The sequence below is a fragment of the Xyrauchen texanus genome, chromosome 35, assembly GCF_025860055.1.
Source record: "Xyrauchen texanus isolate HMW12.3.18 chromosome 35, RBS_HiC_50CHRs, whole genome shotgun sequence".
Taxonomy (NCBI): domain Eukaryota; kingdom Metazoa; phylum Chordata; class Actinopteri; order Cypriniformes; family Catostomidae; genus Xyrauchen; species Xyrauchen texanus.
Window position 1 is genome coordinate 35,084,999 of NC_068310.1, and position 27,149 is coordinate 35,112,147.

Consider the following 27,149-nt stretch of genomic DNA (forward strand, 5'->3'; position numbering starts at 1 on the left):
TTGTTGTTGTTGCTATTTCCTACCTGGCTGTAATAAGGTGCATTCGCTACTTTAAGTCTTTTCTGTATCCCTCCATCAAATGATTCCCACATTAACTATGGTGCCAGTACTGCTGTTCTTCTGATGCCATTTCCCTTTTCTTAAGATATGACATTTCACATGTATTTCTAAAGAAATTGAAATGACATTTCTACATTTCATCACTTGAGTATTTCACATGTGTATACACACACACACACATATATATATATATAGCCTATGATATCAGATTAATACGTTTCAGATATGAAGAACACTACTGGTATCAATTAACATTTATTATTTTTAAATAATACAATAAATATACTACAAAGGAACATCGGCTTTGGTAAAGAGTTACAACAATCATTGCTTTCTCTCCATTTCACAATGAAGGATTGTTTTCATCTGAGCACTTGAAAAGTAGATATCAATACTGGTGATAAAAATGTGGATCTGGCATCAAATCAAATTGGGGAAGAAACATTAAGAGAAAGAGCTTAACAATTTCATGCATACAGAAAAGTTTTAATGCTTCAAAAGACATACAAGGGTGGGTGGACACAGTCAACTTGAATTTATTGACACACACACACACACACACACACACACACACAAAAACATGATCTCTTCTATCTGCTCGTACACAGGTTTGACAAGACTGCAAAATGCACAAACAAAAAAACAAACATTAAAAAGACAAAAACAAAACAGAAACTATTGGCAGCATTACTGCTGGTATTGAACTGTACAGAAAAATGTGTGTGTTGTTTTGTATTGATAGAAATGTGTCAACTGGATATTTCATCTGTATTGTGAATCATCTTTAAAGACATAGTTCAAGTCATACTTAAAAATTGGACAGCAAGATTTTGCAGTAGCAAGTGTAGTGGTTTAAAGCTAGATAAAGAGTGCATAAGAGACATTTCTAGTGGCAAAAGATGCTGAAAACGCTAGATAGATGATTAAGATGCGCAAATGCAATGCAAAAGTATCTAGATCTACAACATAATTGAAGAACCGTAGGCCTACATGGACATTTTGATTCTTGGTTTTCAAGCCTTGAATTAAAAACTAGATCTGAGAAATATCTTTGGAAGGACAGCTGAAAGTTAACTATTCATTCTTCAGCATAAGCGTTTGGTAAGCCATTGGTTAAGAACACAGGATCCTCCAAAATATATCGAATTAATGTCCCAAACCGATTGTCCTAAGCTATTTAAACTGTTAAAAGTTGAAGTAGAAAATACTAATTAAATACAAAATTCAAGCTCTCAGATATGTTGTAAATCAACTAAGGTAACACTTTACATTACAGAATCCATCTAACACGTAATACATGATATTATGGTTAATTACAATAGCTTTAACGTTAACTGTGTACAAGTGGCTCCACCTAATAATTACAAATGATGTTGTTAATTACTCTAGAAGTAAAACTATATAATGTGCGATCTGAACATTGTAATGTAAAGTGTAAACTAAACACTTTGGCTGACCATAAAAGTACATCAATTATCCACATATGCAAATAGTTTCTGGACAATGTTAAATGATTGGAGGAATGATAACAAATCTACAAATGAATACGATTTTACAGCATGCATAAAAATACTTCCCCACCTCAGACATTTGACCCACAGGAAGAAAAGCTAAGACTTTGGCAGAAAGTGTGAAATTGCGTAGGCAGCACCGCAGAGCCATTTTCAATTCAAACGAACAATAAAAGGAAACAACGGTATATATTTGTAGCACCACAGACAGAAGGAATTAGCACCTAGTTTACCGATATTGTGTTTCCTCAGTGTGATGGTCTCCCATAGTGTTTGTGCTCTCTAGAGGCGAGCACCGTTTTCATTAATGCAAAATAAAAGTCTTAATTCCAAGCTCAGATTTGCCTCGTACAAGCGGGTCAGGCTCACAAGGACCCACAAAAACAAGCAAATCAATGCTCATATAATGGCTGTGTGCTGTGTTGCTTTTATTGTCATTTCATTGTTTAAATTACAAGACATTCATCACATCTGCAATAACACACCATTTAATTGTTGCAGTTGCTTTTACTTTGTTCTTTAAAAAAAAAGTTTGTTTTGTTTGTTTCAGAATTGTGAACAATTTCCTCAGGCTCACGTTTATTTGGGGGTATTATTATTATTATTTTCTTTTTTCATGTTTCCAATAACCAGCAGCTCTGTCCTTATTGTTCAATGGATTCACATGCATGTTTTGAAACCAGAGCCAAAAAAAAATATAAAAAATCACCAGAGAAAAATATACAGAAAGTACTTACAAACATAGAAAAAATATTTATATATATTTATATATATAATCACCATTCCAGGGAATGGAAGACAAGTATGCACAAAAAAACAAAGCTTGGAAGTAAGAGTGAAAAGGGGGAGCAACGTTAAAAACAATAAAACAAACAAATGAAAATTTCTCGTACAAGAAATACTGAACCGTACATTGCGCTATATGAGGAGTCCGGGAACAGAGAGAGGGGTGGGATATATAAACATGGATCTAATCTGTCTATACAGCCTGTGGGAGGGGCTTCATGTGGGTGGGGTGAAGAGACAAGCATAAGGTGGGCAGAGCTGGAAACATGAGCAATGACCTCATCCAGTTTCAAAACTTGCATGTGATGCAGAGGGTACACTTTAAAAAAAATGTTGCTCGTTTTTATAATAACCCATTGTTTAGACATCCATTCTTTCTTCTCTTCAAATTTTGATATCATTTTTTTTTTTTTTTGAAAACACAAAACTATACAAATAAGTCGCCCTATTTCTTTCTTGTGTTTTGTTTCGGAGAAAATGAATACGTGAGCTCGGCGAGCAGTCTTAGCCGATGAAACATGCCGGTCCGACCTCAAAGCCGAACTTCTGTGTCGCTCCACCAAAATCGTTGAACATAATGTCAACAAATGGTACCTGCTCCACTTTCGGTGTGTTGATCTCAAGAATAGTCTTTTCATATCCCTTTTTGAACTACAAAGGGGAATAGGTAGAGAGAGAGGAAAACATTTTTACATCAAAGTGAATCAGTGCACAAAAGCAATTAATGCATCAAATAAGAATGAGCAGTCATTGGTGATTTGTAAATTGTATTACCGATGTGCTATATTGAAAGCGCTACAACAACAACAATACATTATTTGATGTTGTACCTTGTGATTTTTAATATATATTTATTTATTTTTTAAATATACACTCATGTTAATTCAAATGATTGCAACACGCTCCAAATAAGTTGGGACAGTTCAGTATTTACTACTGTGTGACATCACCATTTCTTCTAATAATACTTAGTAAGTGTTACGGCACTGAAGACAAACGTTTGATAAGTTTAGCAAGCAGTATTTTCCCCCATTCATCCATTATGTAGGTCTTCAGCTGCGCAATTGTACGTGGCCTTTGTTGCCATATTGTGCACTTCATACTGCGCCACACATTCTCAATTGGAGACAGGTCAAGACTGCAGGTAGGCCGATCTAGCACCCGCACTCTCTGCTTTCACAGCCTTGCACTTGTAAACCGGGTAGTATGTGGTTTGTAGTTGTCCTGCTGGAAAATGCAGGGATGCTCTGGAAAAGACAGCGTCTGGATAGCAGTATATACTGCTACATATCTCTTTACATTAATGGTGCCCTCACAGATGTGAATGTTACCCGTGCCATGGGCACTGACACACCCCCATACCATGACAGACACTGGCTTTTTGACCTGACACTGTTAACAGCTTGGATGGTCGTTTTCCTCTTTGGCCGGAGAACACAACAGCTGTTTTTCCCAAAAACTATTTGAAATGAGGATTTGTTAGACCACAAAACACAGTTCCACTGTTCTACTTTCCATATCAGATAAAAGCAAGACCTGTCTCCAAATGATAATGCGTGGAGCATTATGATGCACAAAATACAGCAACGAAGGCCCCGTACAACTGTGCAACTGAAGAGCTGAAGACCTGCATAATAGCAAAAATTCTCTCATTATTCACTTGCCCTGATGCCATCCCAGATGTGTATGAATTTCTTTCTTCAGCAGAACACAAATAAAGATTTTTAGAAGAAGATAAGTGATCTCCCAGGTCCTTATAATGCAAGTAAAAGGGTGCCGGCACTTTGACGGTCCAAAAGTCACATTTAGGCAGCATAAAAGTAATCCATGCGACTCCAGTCAATCAATTAATGTCTTACTTTAGCAGCAACAATTGCAACCAAACGCTTTCGATAACTGGAGATCAGTATTTCACAACACTGTGGTCGAATTTTGGACACTTCTCTTTGCAGAACTACTTTAGTTCAGCCAAATTGGAGGGTTTTCGAGCATGAACTGCCCATTTAATGTCCTGCCACAGCATCTCAATCGGGTTCAAGTCAGGACTTTGTCTAGGCCACTCCAAAACTTTATTTTAGCTTCTTATGAGCCATTCAGATGTGAACTTACTCCTTTGGTTTAGATCATTGTTTTGCTGCATAATCCAGTTGTGCTTGAGCTTCAACGTGGACTGATGACCAAATGTTCTCCATTAGTATTTTCTGGTAGAGAGCACAATTCATGTTTCCCAAAATTATTGCAAGTTGCCCTGTCCCTGAAGCAGCAAAGCATCCCCACACCATCACGCTACCACCACCATGCTTGTCAATAGGCATGATGTTCTTTTTGCTATGGGACTCATATCTCCCAAACAGTTCCACTTTCGACTCATCAGTCCACAGAACATTCTTTGAGGATCATAAAGGTGTGTTTTGGCAAAATTCAGAGGATCCTTAATGTTCTTCTGAGTTAGCAGTGGTTTTTGCCTTACCACTCTTCCATGGGTGGTATTTTTGGCCAGTGTCTCTCTGATAGTGCAGTCATGAACAAGTGACCTTGACTGATGTAAGAGGGGCCTGCAGTTCCTTGGATGTTGTCCTTGACTTCCTGGGTGAGTCATCGCTGTGCTCTTAGGGGAATTTTTGAAGGTCGGCCACTTCAGTGAAGGTTCACTACTGTGCCACGTTTTCTCCATTTGGAGATAATGGCTCTCACTGTGGTTCTTTGGAGTCCCAGATCTTTTGAAATATCTTTGTAACCCTTCCCAGACTGATGTTTTTCAATCACCTATTTCCTCATCATTTCTGGAATGTCTTTCGACCTTGGCATCGTGTACTACTGGGTGAGACCTTTTAGCCAACTTCTATTTAGGTTTTGATTTGATTGAACAGGGCTTGCAGTAATCAGGCCTGGGTGTGTCTAGTCCAGCTGAACCCCATTATGAATGCAGTTTCATAGATTTGGGGATTTAGTAACTAAGAGGGCAAACAGTTTTCCACACATGCCCAGTTTGTATTGGATTACTTTTTTGCTTTAATAAATAAAACTATAATTTAAAAACTGTATTTTATGTTTACTCAGACTGACTTTTTTTCATGTTAGATTTTGTTTGAACTTTTGAAACAATTTAGTATGAGATATACACAAAAACAGAAGAAATCAGGATGGGGGCAAATACTTTTTTACAGCACTGTGTTTTTAAAAGAAATGACTTAAAGTTACACAGTGGCAAACACTCGACTGTACCAACTTTTTTGGAGTGTGTTGCAGTCATTCAATTGTTTTTTTATCCCCAATTTTGAAAGCCCAATTCCCTCTACTTAGTAGGTCCTCATGGTGGAGCGGTTACTCAAGTCAATCCAGGTGGTGGAGGACAAGTCTCAGTTGCCTCTGATTTTGAGAAAGTCAATCCATGCATCTTATCACGTGGCTCGTTGTGCATGACAGAGTTGTACATGATCCACGCACAAATCACCACACGCCCCATTGAGAGCGAGAACCACTAATCACGACCACGAGGAGGTTACCCCATGTGATGCTACCCTCCCTAGCAACCGGGCCAATTTGTTTGCTTAGGAGACCTGACTGGAGTCGCTCAGCACACTCTGGATTCGAACTCGCAACTCCAAGAGTGGTAGTCACCGTCAATACTCGCTGAGCTACCCAGGACAGCTTAATTTGTTGAATCAGATGCATACATTGTAAATCCTTAATAAATTAAACCATTCACAGCTAGTCACATGAAGAGGAATTACATTGCAACAATTGTACATTTTCATAAATTGTCACATCAAGCGAATATAACAGTACATTGATGTGAAAATTGTTTACATTTTCGAATCAATTGGATACCTTGTTAATCATTCATAAAAAACAATCTTATGTAAATTGTAAATTGTAGAATTAAGACATTAAGACAAGATTTGTTGAACCAAATGCATTAATTGTCGCATCAATGCAACTGCAGTATTTACGTAAGAATGTTTTTACGACCAATTTACATTGAAGTTTGTTCTACAATTAATTTGAAAGCTTACCGCACAGCCATCGACAGCAGCTCTGATGTACGGGTTGTTATCGTAAGACATCTCTTCATCGTTGGAGCCCAGGAAACGAATGGCTTTATCGTAAGAGTCCAGATCCTGGTCGTGCCAAGCAACGGATTGGTAACAGTTGTAGGTAAGGTTCTGCCGAGCAGTGGCACTGAGTAAACGCAGGAATGTCATCTGGACCACTCCAATCGGATTCCCCTCTGCGTCCACGTACGAGAGCTACATCGACAAACAAAAAGCAATTTGGTCTAGATAGCGGCTAGAGAAACTCCCCTAGAGGTTCTGATGAAAACTGAACATCACACCCCTTTGGTCTGGTAGTATTTTATGGTCTGTTTTGGATTTGGGTTTATTCATCCATGATAAGTAAAATACTTTATTTATTTTAAGGGATATTCTCTGTTAAACAAGTACATGCTGTTGATTACTTAAAAAAAAAAAAAAAAGTAATGTACAGCAGAAATAGAAGCAGTAGTTTGATTGTATACTTTGCCAAATTCAGTCATTTCTGGTGGTCATGACTCTTTTACCTCCAATTCACCAGTGACAGCAGTTCTTGTAAGCTGTGCATGTTTGTTTGCGTGCATTTGGAAATATATTTGGCTTGTATGCATATTTGCAAAAGTATAATTTCCGGCTAAAACGTATAACTTTTATTTCAACTGTTAAATCAGACAGCAGTTAGATATGACTGTTTCCCCAAATCAGATCAGACAAATGTGCATGTATTAAATACAAACATTCATTTAACATTCAAACATCAACAATAAACGCATTCTAATCAGCTAGAGACTCCCACTAATATATTCAAATCAGATGTATTGTTTAATATGCAAATTCTCCCCTTGTGGTGTGATGTGACATTTGCATTATGGAAAATATGCAAATGTTTTGTTTTCACTCTTTTACATACAAACCCATGTTTAGAACACTCCATCTCCTCTGATCCACAAATGCACACAGATATGACTGACTGAAAGAGCACATCACATGCAGCATGCACATGCACATGCACGCACCACATAATTACATACTTACAAGTTTCCGCTCCCATCACACACTCAAACGCACTGACCTTGCATGCATGCGTTGACCCTACACATACATACATATAAACTTGAATGCAAATACTTGTGAGGACCTCCAATTGACAACTGTTGTTTATTAAGGCAAAAGAGAGAGAGAGAGAGAGAGAGAGAGAGAGAGAGAGAAATCCTTAAAAAATAGAGTACCCTTTAAATAGTACCAAGGTATATCAAAATAGTGGCATTGCCATCTGACTCCATGATGCAACATAATACTATTTTGTAAGGGTAGTAGCGACAATGTTGCTTTTACCTTTAAAGGTTTTCCTATAATTGAGGATGTTGTTGAAAATGTTGTCACTCACAAGTTTATTGCAAGCCCTTTTGACATTTAATCACATGAAGGATATGAATTATATATATCTACTATCTATATAGTAGATATCTATAATGGAATAACTACTATTGAATGAAATTTTTGATATCCGTAATTACATTTGCACTAGTAAAAATATGAATTCGTAATACTTGATATAAACTGCATTTTCACTAGTAAAATGTCACAATAATCTGTCATTCACTCCTATTCAAAATGCAACTACAGATCTATAATTTATATATAATTCATTTCTTTCTAGTTGAAATTCCATATACATACACCAGCGATGTACTTCTTGAATTACAGCTAGTGAAAATGCAGATACAGATAAACAATCGTTTTTTACTACTTTTGAAATTCCATTTTTGATATCAAGAATGTGTATTTCTGCGGGTAATGGTGTTATGTTTGAAAACAGGAATTAACCTTTTTCCTAGTGACAATTGAATTATCAATAATTCATTTCCTGTGCATGATTAAATGTTGAAAGGGCCACAAGTGCACACTGTGTATGTGTGTGCATGCAAACCACCCGCCCTTTTCTTGCCCTCATAATGAACACATTACCTCATGATAACAGCTGCATGTCAAGAGTGGCTGAACCCACAAGCTTAAAAGAGAAGTGACTGAGAGCCATGCTAATGGCTTATTTACACTTCATGCGTCTTAATTGAATGGATTGCTAACTGATAGAGTATGCACATTCATTTACACTTGGCCACATGAATTTGTCTTGGCAAAATATATAAATCTCATCTACAATTCCCATGTTATAACTTCACTTCCGTGATATGCTAATGCCGGATTGCAAGTCTGCCTGCATTTTTGGCTATTGAAAACAACAGGAGGCGGCTGAATTTGCATTGACCGATACAGTACAGAAGGCGAAAGTTGTAGCTCCCCCCTTTATACAAGGACGTTTTAGTAAATTTACCAAATCTGACCTGGAGGGATATTTAATTTATAAATATGGAGCAAACAAGAGCCAAAAAGGTGACGCATTTTCTTTTACAAATTTGTGATAAAAGAAGCAAAACTTGTCTAATATCATCTATTAAATGCCTCAAGTCACTTCAAAGTGATTTTCTCAAACATACAGGCAACAGAAGACAAGACCGATTCCATCAGTCAGACCTTTATCGATGAGAACTTCAAAAAGAGTAAAACATTTATGATACATTTTGCAAGAGTAATTGTTTGTTTGGGTTTACTTGGCACTTTGGCAATGGACTGACTAATGGCTCTGCCAACGGTCCTCAGATAACCAATAAGTCTGAGCAAACACCTTTTGCTGCTGTTCTGTTGATGACCATGCTTTGCTACAAATGGGGCTTTTCCACTGCACGGTACAACTCGACTCTGCTCGCTTTTTGGGGGTTTTCTACTGTGGATAGTACCTGGTACCTGATACTTTTTGTAGTACCACCTCGATCGAGGTTCCAAGTGAGCCGAGCCGATACTAAATGTGACGTCAAAATCCTGCAGATCACTGATTGGTCAGGGAGAATCGTCACTACCAGCATAACTGCGATTTCCAACACGTGACATCAACCCGCTAATTTTAAAGTTAGCAACAGCGATAACAGTGTAATTTGTGCAAACGGCTTTCGAACTGTGAAAAAAGAAATGGATGTGTGCAAAACCACGTCGTGGTCAATAAACGAGGTGCAGACGGTCCACTCGTTAGCAATGAGTGAAACGAAAAAGTCTCTCAGGAAGTGTCTCACACGGCTACCACCGGACCAACTACAGAACCTACATATCCTTGAAGGATAAGTGGAAGTGGTTCGACCAAATGGACACTATCTAAACCGGCAAGCAATGGGAGGGAGAGTGCCCTGGACTCAGCCACATTGGAGGATGGTACATTTTGTTATGTTGACACTATACTCTGCTTGAAAGCGCAACTTTATTTAGTTGACCAGCTACTGGAAGCTTACTTCTAAAACAACCAGGCCAATTTAACTGTTACACTTGTGTAAAATCACCATGCAACAACTGCTTTATGCAGCACAATGAGCTAGTAGGTAACAGCTAGCGGTCGTGTTACTGTTTTGGTCAGTTTGTGTCGTGTTTAAGATGATGTCACGGCAGTAGAGGCAGCGCAACTATGACGATCAGCCTATAATCCCACCCACGTAAACTGCAGTGGAAATGCAAGCTCAGAAAAGTAAAGCGAGTAGAGTTGAGGCGAGTTGAACTCTAACATACCGTGGAAAAGTGCCTAAAGAGATCCAAGAAGCATGCAGAAGCACAGGCCTCCAAAAGACAGAACCCCAGATCCTCTGGACCTGAGAACCACTGAGAAACAGTGGAACCACAGAGAACCAGGCCCATTCTCTCATGCAGTCCTACTTACCATTGACCCTCTCTTGTAGCGACTATACCATGTACCAGGACTGTCTTTGGGCCAGCGAGCCATTTTGCTCTGTAAAATAGGACACGATTTCAGGAGAAGTAAGAGGAGTCACTCTTACCAGTTTACCACGTTTGAATTCACTGAACCACGACCCTGGATTCTCCTTCACCCAAGAGGTGAGCCTGGCCTGCACACCACAGTGGGAGAGAGAGTGTTAGATACAATACTGATGAGAGAGAGAGGCAGACAGAAATGAACAGAGGAAATAGGAGATGGACATTTGCCAGGATATTTCAGCATAGCACAGTTGTTCAAATTAAGATGAGTATTTAAAGAGGGGTGAATATATTTTATCCCAAAATCTTTTTATGAACTATGTCATATAATCATAAGGTATTACAATAGATAAAGCCGTAATGTATATGCATTTTACTTTTTTAATAAAACACAGAAGTGATGCAAAAGAGATGCTTTCTCATTATGATAATAAGAATTTAGCAAGAATTGTGCTTAATTCTCATGAAAGTAATGCCACTTTGCAAAAAATCGTATATGTCGAAAAAATATGCTTAATTTTATTTGAGTTTGACTTGGGTTGTCAATTTAATGCGATAATGTAGTGTAGTTAAATATGAAAAAATGTACACAATTAATCATGCCTCCTGGTCTGTATTAATTAATTCAGTAATAAATATATGGTATGTGTCTTCCTAATATCAGAGCTATTCAAGTTTGAAGAGCATGTAAGTTGGTGTTTTTTACAAGCCGTGTCAGCTTGGGGCAGTCAGCACGCCTCAACAGACCAGCTGGACAACACACAAGATAATACAGAGATCTCGAGAGACGATTTTTGACAGTTTCCTAAAATCACAGTGTTTATGATGTAAAACTGTTGCATATGTACATAGACGGCAACTAAAAATAGTGCAGATAGAACGTATCCTATGAGGACAGGACAGATTGACAAACTCAATTACAAAATCTAATGCTGTTGACTGCAAGCTTATGCTCAATAATATGGGAATAAAACAAACAATAGTGTATCTATCAATTAAACATCCTTTTAAAAGCCTGATCTGCACTTCATCTAGGATAAAGTGTCTGGGAAGTCGGCCCAAAGTGGTTTGTTTTGCGGGTGTCAGGAGAGCGTTTCTTACAGCTTCACTCTTTTTATCAGGGAAGATGCAGCTCTCTCCACCAGCTGTGAAGTTACAGTACACTTTAAATGAGTCTCTGGAGCAGCCCTGGTTCGGGTCGATCCAGTATTCACCTGAAACATTGCAATATTTATGCATTACAATTTTTGAAACAAATGAAATTAGTTTAATATTACACAGTTTTGAGGGGAGATAGGAACATTTCTTACCCCCATTGGCAATTTGTATTTTCTAGTATTAAGCATAAACCTCACAATTTAGTTTTTTTCTTGTTTTAAGCGTATAAAAAATTGCCAATGGGGTAAGAAAAATACATTTAATTCAAGATACATTATATTCCCTAAAAACAAGTCTTAATATCTTACACAATTTTGCTTCAAGTAAATGTATCTTATTTAACTCGTTACACCTACTCAGTGCACCAATGACGCACTCGGTGCACCAATCATGCACACTGTGTACAAAAAATTGTTTTTTTTTCAAATGAATTGTTTTGCATGCTTTTCCTGCTGGATGGCACATTTGTTCTGGACATCTACGATCTAACATTGGATTATTCAGCCAAACATAATTGTCAATTTCTAGACACCTGCCAAAGGTAAAAGCAGATATAATGTTTTTAGCTATTTGGGGTTTACCGCAGCAATGATCGGTGCATAAAAGAGCCATATGTATTAGATGACTCATATTACATTTTGTGATTATTTAGAAAATCTTTCGAACTCTGGTATTAGGGCAAACAAATAAAGTGTACAGTCACATTCCTGAGAATGAGAACTTTCATTTAATTTATGACTTGTCCATTTATGACTTGTCCATTTATGACGTGCCATGTGAATGATTTTTATATTCGTATAAATATTTCTACCCAATTTCCTCTTGGGTGCGCAAATTTTTTCAGGCCTTATTTTGTGTAACATAAAAGCAAAAGGGATGGTATTCTGTTTTTATTATTTAGTATGTTATATATTTATTTAATAAATAATAATTTTTTAATTTTGTATTATTTATAATAAATATGCGTTATTGTATTATTTATAATAATTATGTATTATTTATAATAAATATGCGTTATTGTATTATTTATAATAAATATGAATTATTGTATTATTTATAATAAATATGTATTATTGTATTTATAATAAATATGCATTATTGTATTATTTATAATAAATATGAATTATTGTATTATTTATAATAAATATGCATTATTTATAATAAATATGAATTATTGTATTATTTATAATAAATATGTATTATTTATAATAAATATGTATTATTGTATTTATAATAAATATGCATTATTTATAATAAATATGTATTATTGTATTTATAATAAATATGAATTATTGTATTATTTATAATAAATATGTATTATTTATAATATGTATTATTTTATTTATAATAAATATGAATTATTGTATTATTTATAATAAATATGCATTATTTATAATAAATATGTATTATTGTATTTATAATAAATATGAATTATTGTATTATTTATAATAAATATGCATTATTTATAATAAATATGTATTATTGTATTTATAATAAATATGAATTATTGTATTATTTATAATAAATATGCATTATTTATAATAAATATGTATTATTGTATTTATAATAAATATGCATTATTTATAATAAATATGTATTATTGTATTTATAATAAATATGTATTATTTATAATATGTATTATTGTATTTATAATAAATATGAATTATTGTATTATTTATAATAAATATGCATTATTTATAATAAATATGTATTATTGTATTTATAATAAATATGAATTATTGTATTATTTATAATAAATATGCATTATTTATAATAAATATGTATTATTGTATTTATAATAAATATGCATTATTTATAATAAATATGTATTATTGTATTTATAATAAATATGTATTATTGTATTATTTAAATAAATATGTATTGTATTTATAATAAATATGAATTATTGTATTATTTATAATAAATATGTATTATTGTATTTATAATGAATATGTATTATTGTATTTATAATAAATATGTATTATTGTATTTATAATAAATATGAATTATTGTATTAGTTATAATAAATATGTATTATTTATAATATGTATTATTGTATTTATTATAAATATGCATTATTTATAATAAATATGTATTATTGTATTTATAATAAATATGTATTATTTATAATATGTATTATTGTATTTATAATGAATATGATTTATTGTATTATTTATAATAAATATGCATTATTGTATTATATATAATAAATATGAATTATTTATAATAAATATGCGTTATTTATAATAAATATGTATTGTATAAAAAATATATAATTGTTTTATTCTTTTATTATTTATTTTGTTCTGTCTTTGTTTTGTTATTTTTATGAATGCTTTGGCAATATTGTGTGAAATGCTAAAACAACACCTTGAAATTGAAAACTGAAAGAGAGATACCCACCATCTGGGAAGTCAGGGTGGCACAGCTGTAGGTCTTTGCAGGTGCGGGCGGGGTTGCTCTGTGTGCCCAATGGGTGTTTCATCTGTTCAATCTCTAGCTTGAGAGAGTTCAGAGAGCCAAAGATCTCCTCCATGCCATCCTCATAGTCTTTATAGTTGGCATCTCCAGCATCGTCCATCATCTGACTGGCATCAATGTTCCTCTTTGCCCGTTTTGGGCTGGACTGCATGGGCAGAGGGTGGATGACATCACCGGGTGGACCCTATGAGAGAAGACAACAGTCAGTATACTCACTGCCACAGTTTGTGGATGGTTGCTAGGTTTTTGCTAGGGTGTTTAAAGCAATTGCTTGGGTATACTGGGGGATTCTATGCCGTTGCTAGGGTTTTCTGGATGGTTGCTAAGCCATTGCTAGGCTGATACCAGGTTCTAAGTGGTTGTAAGACCACTAACTACTGTGTCGGAGTCGTGGCTTTGCGGTAAGCACAAATGTGGGTGATACAAGTTCAAATCTGGCTCGCAATATTTCCTGATTACGTAGTCCTATTTCTTATTATTTCTAGAATTTAAAAAGAAATGGTGAATAGACCAAAAAATAAAACAAAGAAACTATTGTAATAAGCTAGTGCTCTCTTAAAAAGCATATCCACAGCTAAAACTTTACACTGATATAAACTGAAATCTGGCATTCCTCTCTTTAGCATTAAACTGTGTTCCTCAGGAATGAGGTCAGTTTGTAGATTTGTGCTATCAGGTTTTCTTAAGAGAGCAATATCTGCTGAATCTCACAGAGGTATCCCGAAAGAGGAACTAAACACAGATTCAGTTTACACCATAATAGACCTCAATTACAGTTACGTAACAGCTACTGCAGGATCATCTATTTACATATGCCGTTTTCTCACAGTGGAAGTAAAAGTTCTGCACTTATATAGCGCCTTTTTAAGCCTCAACAGTATTCAAAGTGCTTCACACTGCGTCTCATTCACCCATTCACACACCAATGGCGGCAGAGCTGCTATGCAAGGTGCTAGCCTGCCATTGGGAGCAACTTGGGGTTCAGTGTCTTGCCCAAGGACACTTCGGCATGTGGAGTCGTGTGGGCTGGGATTCGAACCACCAACCCTGTGATTAGTGGCCGATCCGCTCTACCAACTGAGCCGCCCCAAGTGCGAAGTGTGTGTTGTTCATGTGTTCTGATTTGTGCTGTTACATACTGGAGGTCCAGGTGGTCCCGTATGTCCGGCTTCTCCCTTCGGGCCAGTCTGACCCTAAAGAAACAGAACCAGAACTGTGCTCAGAGAAAGAGTGTGACGTAGATGATCATCTAGCAGAAAAGTGCACTCTCACAGGTAAAGTGCAAATGAAATGAACAAGAATAACTTACAGATGATCCTTTTGCACCTTTAGGACCAGCGGGACCCTAAAAAACAATTTGAAACACAGTATTATTTATCACAATTCTGCAATAATACACAGTATATGACATAATACACTCTCAACAAAGCTTCTAATTAGAATCAACAATATTCTACTGTAGAAGAACCTTGTTTAAGTTCCACAAACAAATAACGTATCAACCTATAATGAACATCTAGAACTTTGTTTATCTATGTATTTTTTAAGAACCAAATAGCAACTCAAGAGACCTATAGAGTTTTTTTTATAAGAAGAGGGTTCTTTGCTAAGCCTCAGGTACTGCACAGAACCTTTGGAGAACCATTATTGTTAAAAGATTAAAGTATTTAGGAAGTATTTCAAAAATAGTACCGGAAGTCCAGGAGGTCCAATGGGCCCAAGAGGTCCAGAAGGTCCAGCAATACCCTGAAAATAAAGACACCGAGATTTAAAAATGTTCGCTTTCCAAAAATGCATTTTTGAGAGCTTAGGTGTGTTCCATACATTGTCTCCTTTAGGTCCTGAAGATCCCTGTGGACCCGGCAGTCCTCTGTCACCCTTCTCGCCCTGTTCTCCTGGAGGTCCGATCAGTCCGATCAGACCAGGGTGACCCTGAGAAACATCACACATCATTACTAAATTCAGTTCAGTGACTCATCCATCACTTCACTTACAGAACACATTAACTAGTTACTACTTTAATACATCAATTAATAATTATTCAGACCTGACGGACCAAGTCCAGAACAACCCACTTAAGAAATACTTGAGATGAATAAAAAATAACAAACATGCATTTGCTTTTCTCACCTTTTCACCTTTAATACCAGTATCTCCCTTCAGACCAAGAAGTCCAGGAGGACCCTGTAAGAGCGAAACAGCATTTGCAACCCATTTTGCTTCCATAATATGATGGCGAGGTAGCAAATTATTGCAAGAAGAATTTTAATTGCATTTTGACTTCAATAAATTTGATCTGAGATCTGTACCATTGGTCCAGGCGGTCCATCAGGTCCAGGGGTACCAGGCAGTCCTTGTTCTCCCTGTATTAGAACCAAACAGAATCAACAAAATCAAGGGAATCGCTGTGTCCTAGACAGAAATGTCTATGCAATCTGGTGTTTTGGTGTTTTATTTTTAACACATAATCTGATTAAAGGAATATTGCGAGTTCAGTACAAATGAAGATCAATCGACAGCATTTGTGGCATAATGTTGATTACCACAAAAAACTATTTGAACTTGCCCCTCCTTTTCTTTAAAAAAAAAGAAGCAAAAATTGAGGTTGCAGCGAGGCACTTACAATGGAAGTGAATGGGGACAATTTTTGGAGGATTTAAAGGTAGAAATGGGAAGCTTGTCATTTTAAAAAAGCACTTACATAAACTATTCTGTTAATATGCATGTATTATATGAGATGTAAATTTGTTTAAATTGTCATTTTTTGTCATTTTAGGGTTTGTTGACATTACATCACCATGGCAACAAAGTTGTAAAATTGGCTATAACTTTACACAAATGGTTAGTAAGTGATTTTATACACAGACATTATGTTTACATGCATATCCTTTATGTTTTGTGGCTATTCTTTTGAAGTGAGTATTTTAACATTAAAAAATGGGCCCCCATTCACTTCCATTGTAAGTGCCTCATTGTAACCCAGATGTTTTTTTTTTTTTAAAAGGTGGGATGAGTCATGATCATTTTTTGTGGTAATCAACATTAAGCCAAAAATGAGCAGTCGATTGAGCTTAACTTGTATTGAACCCCGAAAATACCTATAATCTGGTTAATCAGTCAAGTTGATCACTCACCACCGGACCAGGAACTCCTCTCAAACCTTCAGGACCAGGCTTTCCAGGGGCTCCCTGAGGGCCAACTGGACCCGTCTTGCCAGCTGGACCTTCAAGACCAGGTTCACCCTAAGAGAGAAATAAACCACTGTGATTAATTTATGAAAATATTGCAACTTTTGCCAACACTGTGGCGACCAACTTCCACAACGACATAGTAAAACCTGAAATCAGCTACACTGGGACCAGCTAGCAGTCCACAGGAGGAGCTTGATAGACATAATAAATATGTAAATCTGTGAGGGTTAGGTGTAGGGGACAGAAAATACCATTAGCTCAATATAGAAATCAATGGAAAGTCCCCACCATAAGCAATGTCTCTGTTGGTGTGTAAGTGTGTTACCTTGCCACCCTTTTCTCCCTGTCTTCCTTCAGGTCCAGCGGGTCCATGAGGTCCCTGAACAGTGAAAATAATAAATCAAGCACTCATATTGTCCTATATGTGTAAATTGTAAGTTCTAAATAAACCGTTTCGAGAAAGCATTACTCACTCTCTTTCCTGGTGGACCAGTAGGGCCAGTTTCACCAGTAGGTCCAGGGGAACCCTGAAATAAACACGTAAACAAACAAACAGCTTTATAACAGCAGCAAACTAGAGTAAAAGATACACAATACATACATATGCTGCTGATACCATGGATGATTTTTGGTTTCCTTAAAAGCATACTCACTGGCTGACCAGGCTCTCCATCGTCGCCCTTGTCACCAGGAGAACCATCTAAACCCTGTGGGAGGAAGAAAAAGTGTGAGTGGTGTCACTTCCTGGATATAATCGCCTACTACTGCCTCATACACTAATCTGTTATTATGAAAATTGCATGTATTGTTATTACACATTAATAACTCAGTTATAACAGTGTTATAACACGTACAGAAGGCCCAGGCTCGCCAGGAGGACCAGGATCACCGGGGAAACCACTTGGACCCTAGAAATCAAAGCAAAACATTTAAACTTCCGCTTATCCTTCTATCAAACATGATAAATTCTTCAAATACGGTGTATTTGTGTATTATGTTGTGCAGACAGAACTTACAGGACTTCCTTTAGGACCATCATCGCCTGGTGGTCCTTTTGGACCGGGGGGACCAGCAGAACCAGCAGGCCCAGATTCTCCTTTCTCACCTCTCTCTCCTCTTGGACCCTAACACACAAACACACATAAAATATGAGCATGGTTATACGGAGACATTCATTTAGCAGTAATGTGTTCGACTTCTGAATCTTTTTGTATTTGTGAGGGTTTGTTTTTGTCTCACCGAAGGGCCGACATCACCCTGTGGACCTGGTTCTCCTGCTTCTCCAGCATCACCCTACAGAGAGAGAGAGAGAGAGAGATTTTAAGTATTTATTAAGCCTTTATTGGCTGATTTATTATTCTTGCTATATAGCCCCTTTATAATTTGCTTTTGTCATAATTTAAATAGCTAGTATGATACAAAATACATCCTTTATTGGTTCTCAGTAGTCTGTGTGAATGTGCGGCTTATCAGTATGGAATACATGTAGAATGTATGAATGCATATAGTATTTCAATAAAGCAGGGAAGGTTAGGTTTAGGTTAGGGGTAGGCGTTGGTTTAGAGTGTTTGTGCGACACTAAATAAACACAATAAACATTAGGGTGCTAATACTATTTGTCCTTAGAGCAAAGTTGTGATTTCGAATCCAGGGCGTGCGGAGTGACTCCAGCCAGGTCTCCTAAGCAACCAAATTGGCCTGGTTGTTAGAGTGGGTAGAGTCACATGGGGTAAACTCCTCGTGGTCGCTATAATGTGGTTCTCACTCTCGGTGTGGCGTGTGGTGAGTTGTGCGTGGATGCCGCGGAGAATAGAGTGAGCCTCCACATGTGCTATGTCTCCACGGTAACATGCTCAATAAGCCACATGATAAGATGCGTGGATTGACGGTCTAAGACACGGAGGCAACTGAGATTCGTCCTCCGCCACCCAGTTGAGGTGAGTCACTACACCACCACGAGGACTTAGAGCGCATTGGGAATTGGGCAAGCCAAATTGGGGAGAAAAAGGGGAGAGAAAAAAATTATTAAATGTTAACTATGATGATCTTAACAAGGAGTAAAAAATAAAAATAAACCATATTAATATTTATTGTGTGAAATTGATGTACATTTTTAAAAAATTACGACTGTCCCACAGATGTGGCGTCATATCCACCAGAGCAAAACATTTTTGCCCCAATTAAAATTTTTCAAAAAGTTGGTGTACTTGTTAAACAATTCAACAAAAGTGTCAGTCAAGAACATTCTTGAAATTAAATATGAGAAAAGTGATGTTTGTAGAAAAAAAAGATATCACTTGAGAGCAGAACACATCTATTGCGTGTCATTTCTAATCACAATGTCATTTTGCAAGTTATGCAATAAGTGTGAAAAAAATATTATTTAATTGCATGTTTTTGGATACATCTACTTGCATATATATATTTATTTTCTTTCGAAAAAAACATATGCAGGGAGGTCCTTGAATATTGAATGGTGACTGTGGCAGGATGAAGGGGCGGGCCGGGTCGTGATGCTACACACCCGGCCCCTAATCAGGCTAATTAGCCCTCGAGAGGGCAGTGCGACAGAGAGAGATTTCCGAACAGCTGTTTGACACCTGTGTGTGTGTTTCTCTTTTTGGTTCAGTTTATAATTAAAATATTATTTATATTGTCAAGCCGGTTCTCGCTTCCTCCTTTCCATTAATCCCTTTACAGTGACACAATTGAATCGTTCAGTGTGTTAGAACAGTTATCTGAAACTGATAGTTTGAACAAACCGATTCACAGAAATGAATCTTTCCCAACTCTGCTGGCATTTTTGCTTCTGTGACAGAACAATAGTGCTGAGGTGTCGTAAGAAATAATATTCACAACACAAACAAACAACATAATTAATAGTGGGATCATTACCGGCACGTTCTCCCACAGATCATTAAAGCTGCTGGTTTCTAATTAAAAAAAATGTGAGTAGACAAAGACGTGGTCCTTCACCTTCTCGCCCACTGCTCCAGGGTTTCCGATCCCTCCTGGTGGACCCTGTGTTCCGTCAGCTCCTGGCGGTCCGGAGGGGCCTCTGGGGCCAGGTGGACCAGGGGGACCCTGAGAACAAGAGAGAGAAAAATAAGTTTAAATCACATTTAAAAATGGAATCAGATTTTACCTTCATGATTTTATACATGAATATGTTTAATCATACCATCTGCCCGACGTCACCAGTCTCTCCTTTCTCACCGGCAGATCCAGGCAAGCCCTGCACACAATGACAACCAGTTCAAACCAGTTCAAACCAACTAAAACCCACATCAACCATTTCTAAGTTAACAAGCACTATGTTGATGTCTACCAAAGATCAGACAATTCAAAACATCTGAGAATGCAAGAAAACCGTGTTAACCGCATTAGACTTAAAATGATCAGGTTATTCTCTGTTTTTAAAGTCAAAAAGTAAACAAAAATAAATGTGTTTACCTTTAATACAGGTAAAAATGGGGGTAATGGGCAAAACTCTATGTACCTGTGCTGTTAGGTATTAGCTTAAATCGTTAATGACCTTACTCCAAAAAAGGAAAGCTGTTTAAGGTACTTACATTAACACACAAGTTGTCGGCTTATTAAAGGGATATTTAACCCAAAATTACAATTCTCTCATCATTTACTGACCCTTATGCCATCCCAGAAGTGATATAATAGGTGTGGGTGAGAAACAGATAAATATTTAAGAATTTGTTTGCCTAAATCTCCACTTTCACTTTCACATCTGAAAGTCACATTTCATTTCATTTCATTTATTTATTTATAAAGCACAAATAAACACAACAGAAGTTGACCACTGTGCTGTACAAATGAAGAAGTATAAAACAAACCACACACAATACAGTAACAGACAATAAAACACTAGGTTAGGGTTTAGCGAAAGTTATGAGTGAAATGCAAGAGTTAAAAGATAAGCCTGTAGCTTAGATTTAAAATCATGTACAGACGTTGCAGACCTCACAGATAAAGGAAGACTATTCCATATCCTAGGACCGGCCACTGAAAATGCACGATCACCTCGCAACTTCAATCTCGATCTGGGATATGACAGTATAATTCTGTCTGAGGATCGCAAGGCTCTTATTGACTTTTTTACCTTTACAAGATCTGACAGATAGGATGGTGCCAGACCAGTCAAAGCCTTAAAAACTAGCAGCAAAATTTTAAATTCAACTCTATAACACACTGGCAACCAATTTAAAGACAATAATATCGGAGTAATGTGTTCTCGTCTACGAACCCCAGTTAAAAACCTGGCTGCGGCATTTTGGACCATCTGAAGCCGTGACATGGAGGATTGGGGTAATCCAATATATAGTGAATTACAGTAGTCCAAACGAGATAAAACAAAAGCATGTGTGACAGTTTTAAGATCATTAAAAGATAGAAAAGTTTTAACTTTGGACAGAAGTTTAAGATGGAAAAAACAAGACTTTACTACAGAATTTATTTGTTGGTCAAACTTGAGAGATGAATCAAAAAGAACTCCCAAATGTTTCACAGTGGGTTTGATAAAAGAGTTTAAATAATCGTAGTCAGTAGTCGGGTTTGCTTTACCCACAGAGGGGCCAAAAACAATTGCTTCAGTCTTACTCTCATTTAAGTGCAAGAAATTCAAGGACATCCAAGATCGTACATCAGTTAAACAGGCAAGCAAAGTTTCTAGGCCTTGCTTGTCATTTCGTTTCAAAGGGAGATAGATTTGGGTGTCATCTGCATAAAAATGAAAAGACACTCCATGCTTCCTAAAAATTGAGCCCAGTGGTAGCATGTATAGTGAGAATAAAATGGGAGCCAAAATAGACCCTTGAGGAACACCACAGTTAACTCGTGCTACAGATGATACAGCGCGACCAATACCCACTGAAAATGTTCTATTGCTAAGGTAAGATCGGAACCAGCTAGGGGCAGTTCCTTGAATGCCCACACACTTTTCAAGACGCGATAAAAGAATGTCATGATCAACTGTATCAAATGCCGCACTCAAATCTAATAGCACCAAAATTGCTGAGTTCCCAGAGTCAACGAATAATAAAATATCATTTAAAACTCTTAGAAGTGCTGACTCAGTACTATGTTTTTTCCTAAAACCAGATTGGAATTTTTCTGCAATATTGTTTGTTTCCAGAAAGCTCTGCAATTGCACAGATACAGCATTCTCTAAGATTTTTGCAATGAAAGGTAAATTTGAGATTGGCCTAAAATGTGATAAGATAGTTGTATCCAGACCTGGCTTTTTCAACAATGGTTTCACCATAGCATGTTTGCAAAAGGATGGAACAATCCCAGAAAGAATGCTCTTATTTATAATTGTTAGAATCCAATCCCCAACACAATCAAGTACCAATTTAAAAAATTGGGTCGGAACAATATCACATGCAGAGGTGGTAGGCTTCAGCTTAGCAACTGAATCCATTAAACCCAGCAATGTGATCGGCTCTAATGAGTTTAAAAGCTTAGTGGGAATTAAAAAATCAACAGGGTCATCAGTACCAGGAATGATGGACTGTCTAATTGTATCTATTTTATCCTTAAAAAATATCAAAAAGTTTTCACACAAAGTTGAGGACTCCGCTAAACAAATTTTGCCACTTGGATTAAAAACAGAATTCAAGATATTAAATAAAGCCCTGGGACTATTTGTACTTTTACAAATTATCTCAGAAAAATAGTGAGATTTTGCAGCTTTCACTGCTTTTTGGTATGTCATTAAAGATTCCCGTAGAATGTCATAGGATACTTGAAGTTTATCCTTTTTCCACCTGCGTTCTGCCCTTCTGCAGGCTTTTCTCAAACTACGGGTATTGCTGTTTAGCCATGGTTCTACTTTGTTTTTATGTTTTCTTAGTTTCATAGGCGCAATAATATCTAGAACACTAGTGCATAAATAATTAAACGTATTAAGAAGCTCGTCCATATTTAACGCATTAACAAGATAATCTGAGGAAAGCAAATCACAGGTCTCTTTGAATGCTACTGAAAAATTTTCCACCGAGGTTGGAGAAAAAAGGCCAACACGTGACCATTTTTCAGGTCTAATAATTTCAGTAGTGTGGCAAGAAATATCAGCAGTAAACATTATAGGCCTGTGATCCGAAAAACTCAAATCACCTATATGCACATCTGAAATAGAAAGGCCATGTGTCAACACCAGGTCTAAAATTTGACCCTGTGCATGTGTTGGTTCTTTCACCCACTGGACAAAATCACACGCCTCTATGAGACTAAGAAACTCTTTCACTAACACTGTGGAGTCACAACAAACATGAATATTAAAATCACCAACAATTAAGATTCTATCAAATTTAGGGGTAATATCCCCTAGAAATTCTGAGAACTCTGTGATAAAGTTTTTATTTGTTTTTGGTGGGCGATAAACCACTGCCACCACCAATGAGTTCATCGAGTCCAATGCAAAAATTTGAACTTCAAAACTTGTGAAAATGTCAATTTCTAAGATTCGGCAATAAAAACTGTCTCTAAAAACAGATGCCAGTCCTCCACATGTGTGGCCTGTTTACTTTCACTTTCACATCTGAAAGTGAAAGTTAAAATGGAGATTTAAATATTGTTCTTTTTCTCACCCAGACCTATCATATCGCTTCTGAAGATATGGAGTCTTTTGGATTACATTTATGCTGCCTTTATGTGATTTTTGGAGCTACAAAGGTCTGATCACCATTCACTTGCATTGTAAGGACCTACAGAGCTGAGATATTCTTCTAAAAATCTTTATTTGTGTTCTGCAGAAGAAAGAAAGTCTTACACATCTGGGATGTCATGAGGGTGAGTAAATGATGAGAGAATTTTCATTTTTGGGTGAACTATCCCTTTAAGAAGCATGATCAGTATAAGATAGTGCCATAAATGCTGTCGATTGATTTTAACTTGTATTGAAAGCGGAATATTCCTTTATGAACCTGTTCAAATCAGCATCAAGGAAACATAGTTTAAACAAGCAGATGCAAGACCTTGATCTGTAGATTTTTGTAATAAATATTGAATGACTCTCTCTCTTTTCATGAATTATGAATGTGTGTCATCTCACCTGAAGGCCGACAGGTCCTGGTGGTCCAGGGAACCCTCGTGACCCCTCATCTCCCTTCTGTCCAAACAGCCCCTGCTGACCTCTGGGACCCGGCTCTCCGTCTGCACCCTTTAGAGGAAGTGACATCACTAAGACTGTTTCCACCACAGGAAGACGTAAGACATTTGAGAAATGGAACATATTGGAACACTTACAGCAGGACCGGGCTGACCCACGGGGCCCTGGGGTCCGTTTGGCCCTGGAGGACCCTAAAAAAAGACAAGAGATGAAGAAGCAAGCGGTTCATTAGCCACTGCTTTTTCTAACAAATGAAAACATACATATTCATAAATGGACAGCGGTAAAAACACAGAACGAATGATAGTCATGGGAAAATCATGTGAGACTAATACAAACAAACAGGCATTCATTTAATAAACGTGTTCAATAGGTATGAATGGTGTGTAAATGGAAACTCACATATTCGCCCTTGTCACCTTTGCTTCCCTTCTGTCCCGGCTCACCAATCTCTCCCTGTCACAATAACACAGCACTTACATTTGCAAATATATGCACATGTATAAATTGACAATTGAAAAACAAGTAATATATCATGAAGTTTATATCATAATACCATATGAATATCATATTCAAATTCATCTGGTATTTATTTGGTAGTCCACTGAAATCAAGCGAACACAATGGTATTACCATGGTACATCTTTAAAAAGATATCATTCTGATAAATGTCCAAAAAACATGGTATTGCCATTGTACACATCCAATATATATATATATATAAAACATGGTACTGCCACTATAAATGTCTCAAAAGTACTACCATGGTGCTTTTTGTTACTTTTGTTTGAGAAGGAAGATATTAGGAAACGAATACTGTTATATATATATATATATCTGTCTGTATTTCCCATAAGGCTTTGCACCTAGCACACAAGGCAAAGCTGACACACATATCCTTCAAATAGCACTCACAGCTGCTTAAAACTACACACACACACATTAACAACCACTAACACCCAAAATCTGTGTGTGGAGGCGTGTGTGAGCTTTTCACAGTGATGTCATTTCCTTAACGCGTTCACCAAGGTGTGAAAGCAGATCATTTACAAGAGAAGTAGGGAAACTTCCTTGTGCTGAAATCTCAAGAAATCTTTGTAGGCTGTTTTTGTGAGTTCCCAAAAAAGGTCTTCTACAAACTCTAGACAAACATACTGCTAATCTTTTTCTTTCTCTTTAAATAATTTATCTTCCCTCTCTCTCTCTTTCTCTCTCTACCCCTCATTTCCTCTGTACCTTATCACCATCCTCTCCCGGAGGTCCAATGGGTCCAGCCGGTCCTGGAAGTCCGACAGGTCCTTGAATACCATCTCTACCAGCTGGGCCTTGAGGTCCTTTCTCGCCCTAAAATGTGAAGGAGAAAGACAGTGAAGGTTTGAGTTAAACAGGTAGTAGATATCAGTCTGACCTAACAATGCATGGTGTTTTAAAAGTCAACATCAAGCAGCATTCACACCCCAATTTACTTCCACAATGCAACATATCTCACATTATTTTCAACAAGACAAAAAAGTAGGGGAGCACTTGATTTATATCCATCAGCAATTGAGTCTTTTTTACCAGGACTGCGTTAACAATTGGCAACATTTGAGAAAGGACACATTTCCTAAAATATTACAATTACATTTAGCAGATCTAAAGTGACTTAAGCCTTAAACAATGTCTACATTTGTCTATTTTGGATTGGTCAACATTTTCCCCGTCCACATGGTCTCTGTGATGTCAACCAAAAATAAACATTTTGCTGTAATTTTCTGCATATCGCGGCGCCGTTTTGTTGTCCATTCTGCATAACGCGGCGGCTCATTTTAGCTTGGCCATTCGGCACATTTCATGGCCGACCCACCGGCCCGCTCGGTTCACCCGATGGCCATTCCGCCCCTGATCGGCACCAAAGTGTGTCGGCCCACCGGGAAAATGCCCAGTATGCCAGATTACCAGTCCAGCCCTGTTTTTTGTTGTTGTCCACAATAACAGCAAGATAATACTGTGAATCGAGGAAGCAAACTGGGTCAACTGGCTTAAAGAAACAAACATTGAATATGTTCAAACGAGTACTTACAGGTCCACCTTTCTCTCCAGCAGGGCCTGGGGGTCCCTGAGGTCCGGGTCGACCCGGGAGGCCAGTGGGACCTGCTGAGCCTGCCGGACCACGTTCACCAGGAGAACCCTGAGAATGTGAATATGAAATATTAAACATTACATAACTGCTTGTGGGATCTGTGATTTACATGCAACTAGCACGTGCTATGATTACTTGACTGGCTGTTGTGATTAATTATGTATTCCTTTCCAAAATTCACATGGAGGTGTTGACAGCAGGCATGCAGATAAAAAATGAGCTGAGTGTTTTAGTTATTGATTATGTAACTATGCATATTATGACATTATGTAATATATCTGTAAAACTGAATATTGAAAACCCTGGTGTCAAAACTGCCTGGAGAGTGAGAGAGAGACATCGAACCATTTGAAAATCTATAATCATCTATCATTTATAGGCATACAGTGGTATGAATGTTGGGCGGCCCTGGGTAGCTCAGCGAGTATTGACGCTGACTACCACCCCTGGAGTCATGAGTTTGAATCCAGGGTGTGCGGAGTGACTCCAGCCAGGTTTCCTAAGCAACCAAATTGGCCCAGTTGCTAGGGTGGGTAGAGTCACATGGGGTAACCTCCTCGTGGTCACTATAATGTGGTTCTCGCTCTCGGTGGGGCGGGTGGTGAGTTGTGCGTGGATGCCGTGGAGAATAGCGTGAGCCTCCACACACGCTACGTCTCCGCGGTAACGCACTCAACAAGCCACATGATAAGATCTGCGGATTGACGGTCTCAGACGTGGAGGCAACTGAGGTTCGTCCTCCGCCACCCGGATTGAGTCGAGTCAATATGCCACCACGAGGACTTTGAGTGCTTTGGGAATTGGGCATTCCAAATTGGGGAGAAAAAATATCAAACCAAGTGGCATCTGCAGTCAAATTCATTTTAA

The 27,149-nt window shown here is 37.4% G+C and overlaps 1 protein-coding gene across 2 annotated transcripts in view; it reads right to left on the reverse strand.

The window, feature by feature from the left end:
- Window positions 1-580: 580 nt before the first annotated feature.
- LOC127629047 (collagen alpha-1(XI) chain-like) overlaps window positions 581-27,149 on the reverse strand; it is a 125,739-nt gene continuing 99,170 nt past the window's right edge. The window contains exons 42-66 of one of the 2 annotated variants that reach the window (XM_052106063.1): window positions 26,223-26,330; window positions 25,397-25,504; window positions 24,563-24,616; window positions 24,298-24,351; window positions 24,104-24,211; window positions 20,219-20,272; window positions 20,014-20,121; window positions 18,277-18,330; window positions 18,054-18,161; window positions 17,892-17,945; window positions 17,691-17,744; window positions 17,511-17,564; window positions 17,363-17,416; window positions 16,981-17,088; window positions 16,156-16,209; window positions 15,977-16,030; window positions 15,671-15,778; window positions 15,539-15,592; window positions 15,156-15,191; window positions 14,986-15,039; window positions 13,769-14,030; window positions 11,309-11,421; window positions 10,152-10,220; window positions 6,374-6,607; window positions 581-3,008 (exon numbers count right to left, since the gene is read on the reverse strand). In XM_052106063.1, the coding sequence (XP_051962023.1) occupies window positions 2,862-3,008; window positions 6,374-6,607; window positions 10,152-10,220; window positions 11,309-11,421; window positions 13,769-14,030; window positions 14,986-15,039; window positions 15,156-15,191; window positions 15,539-15,592; window positions 15,671-15,778; window positions 15,977-16,030; window positions 16,156-16,209; window positions 16,981-17,088; window positions 17,363-17,416; window positions 17,511-17,564; window positions 17,691-17,744; window positions 17,892-17,945; window positions 18,054-18,161; window positions 18,277-18,330; window positions 20,014-20,121; window positions 20,219-20,272; window positions 24,104-24,211; window positions 24,298-24,351; window positions 24,563-24,616; window positions 25,397-25,504; window positions 26,223-26,330 (2,265 nt within the window). In that variant the 3' untranslated portion in view covers window positions 581-2,861. Of the gene's footprint in view, window positions 3,009-6,373; window positions 6,608-10,151; window positions 10,221-10,269; window positions 10,339-11,308; window positions 11,422-13,768; window positions 14,031-14,985; window positions 15,040-15,155; window positions 15,192-15,538; window positions 15,593-15,670; window positions 15,779-15,976; window positions 16,031-16,155; window positions 16,210-16,980; window positions 17,089-17,362; window positions 17,417-17,510; window positions 17,565-17,690; window positions 17,745-17,891; window positions 17,946-18,053; window positions 18,162-18,276; window positions 18,331-20,013; window positions 20,122-20,218; window positions 20,273-24,103; window positions 24,212-24,297; window positions 24,352-24,562; window positions 24,617-25,396; window positions 25,505-26,222; window positions 26,331-27,149 lie in introns of both variants that reach the window. The other variant, XM_052106062.1, reaches the window with a different exon arrangement.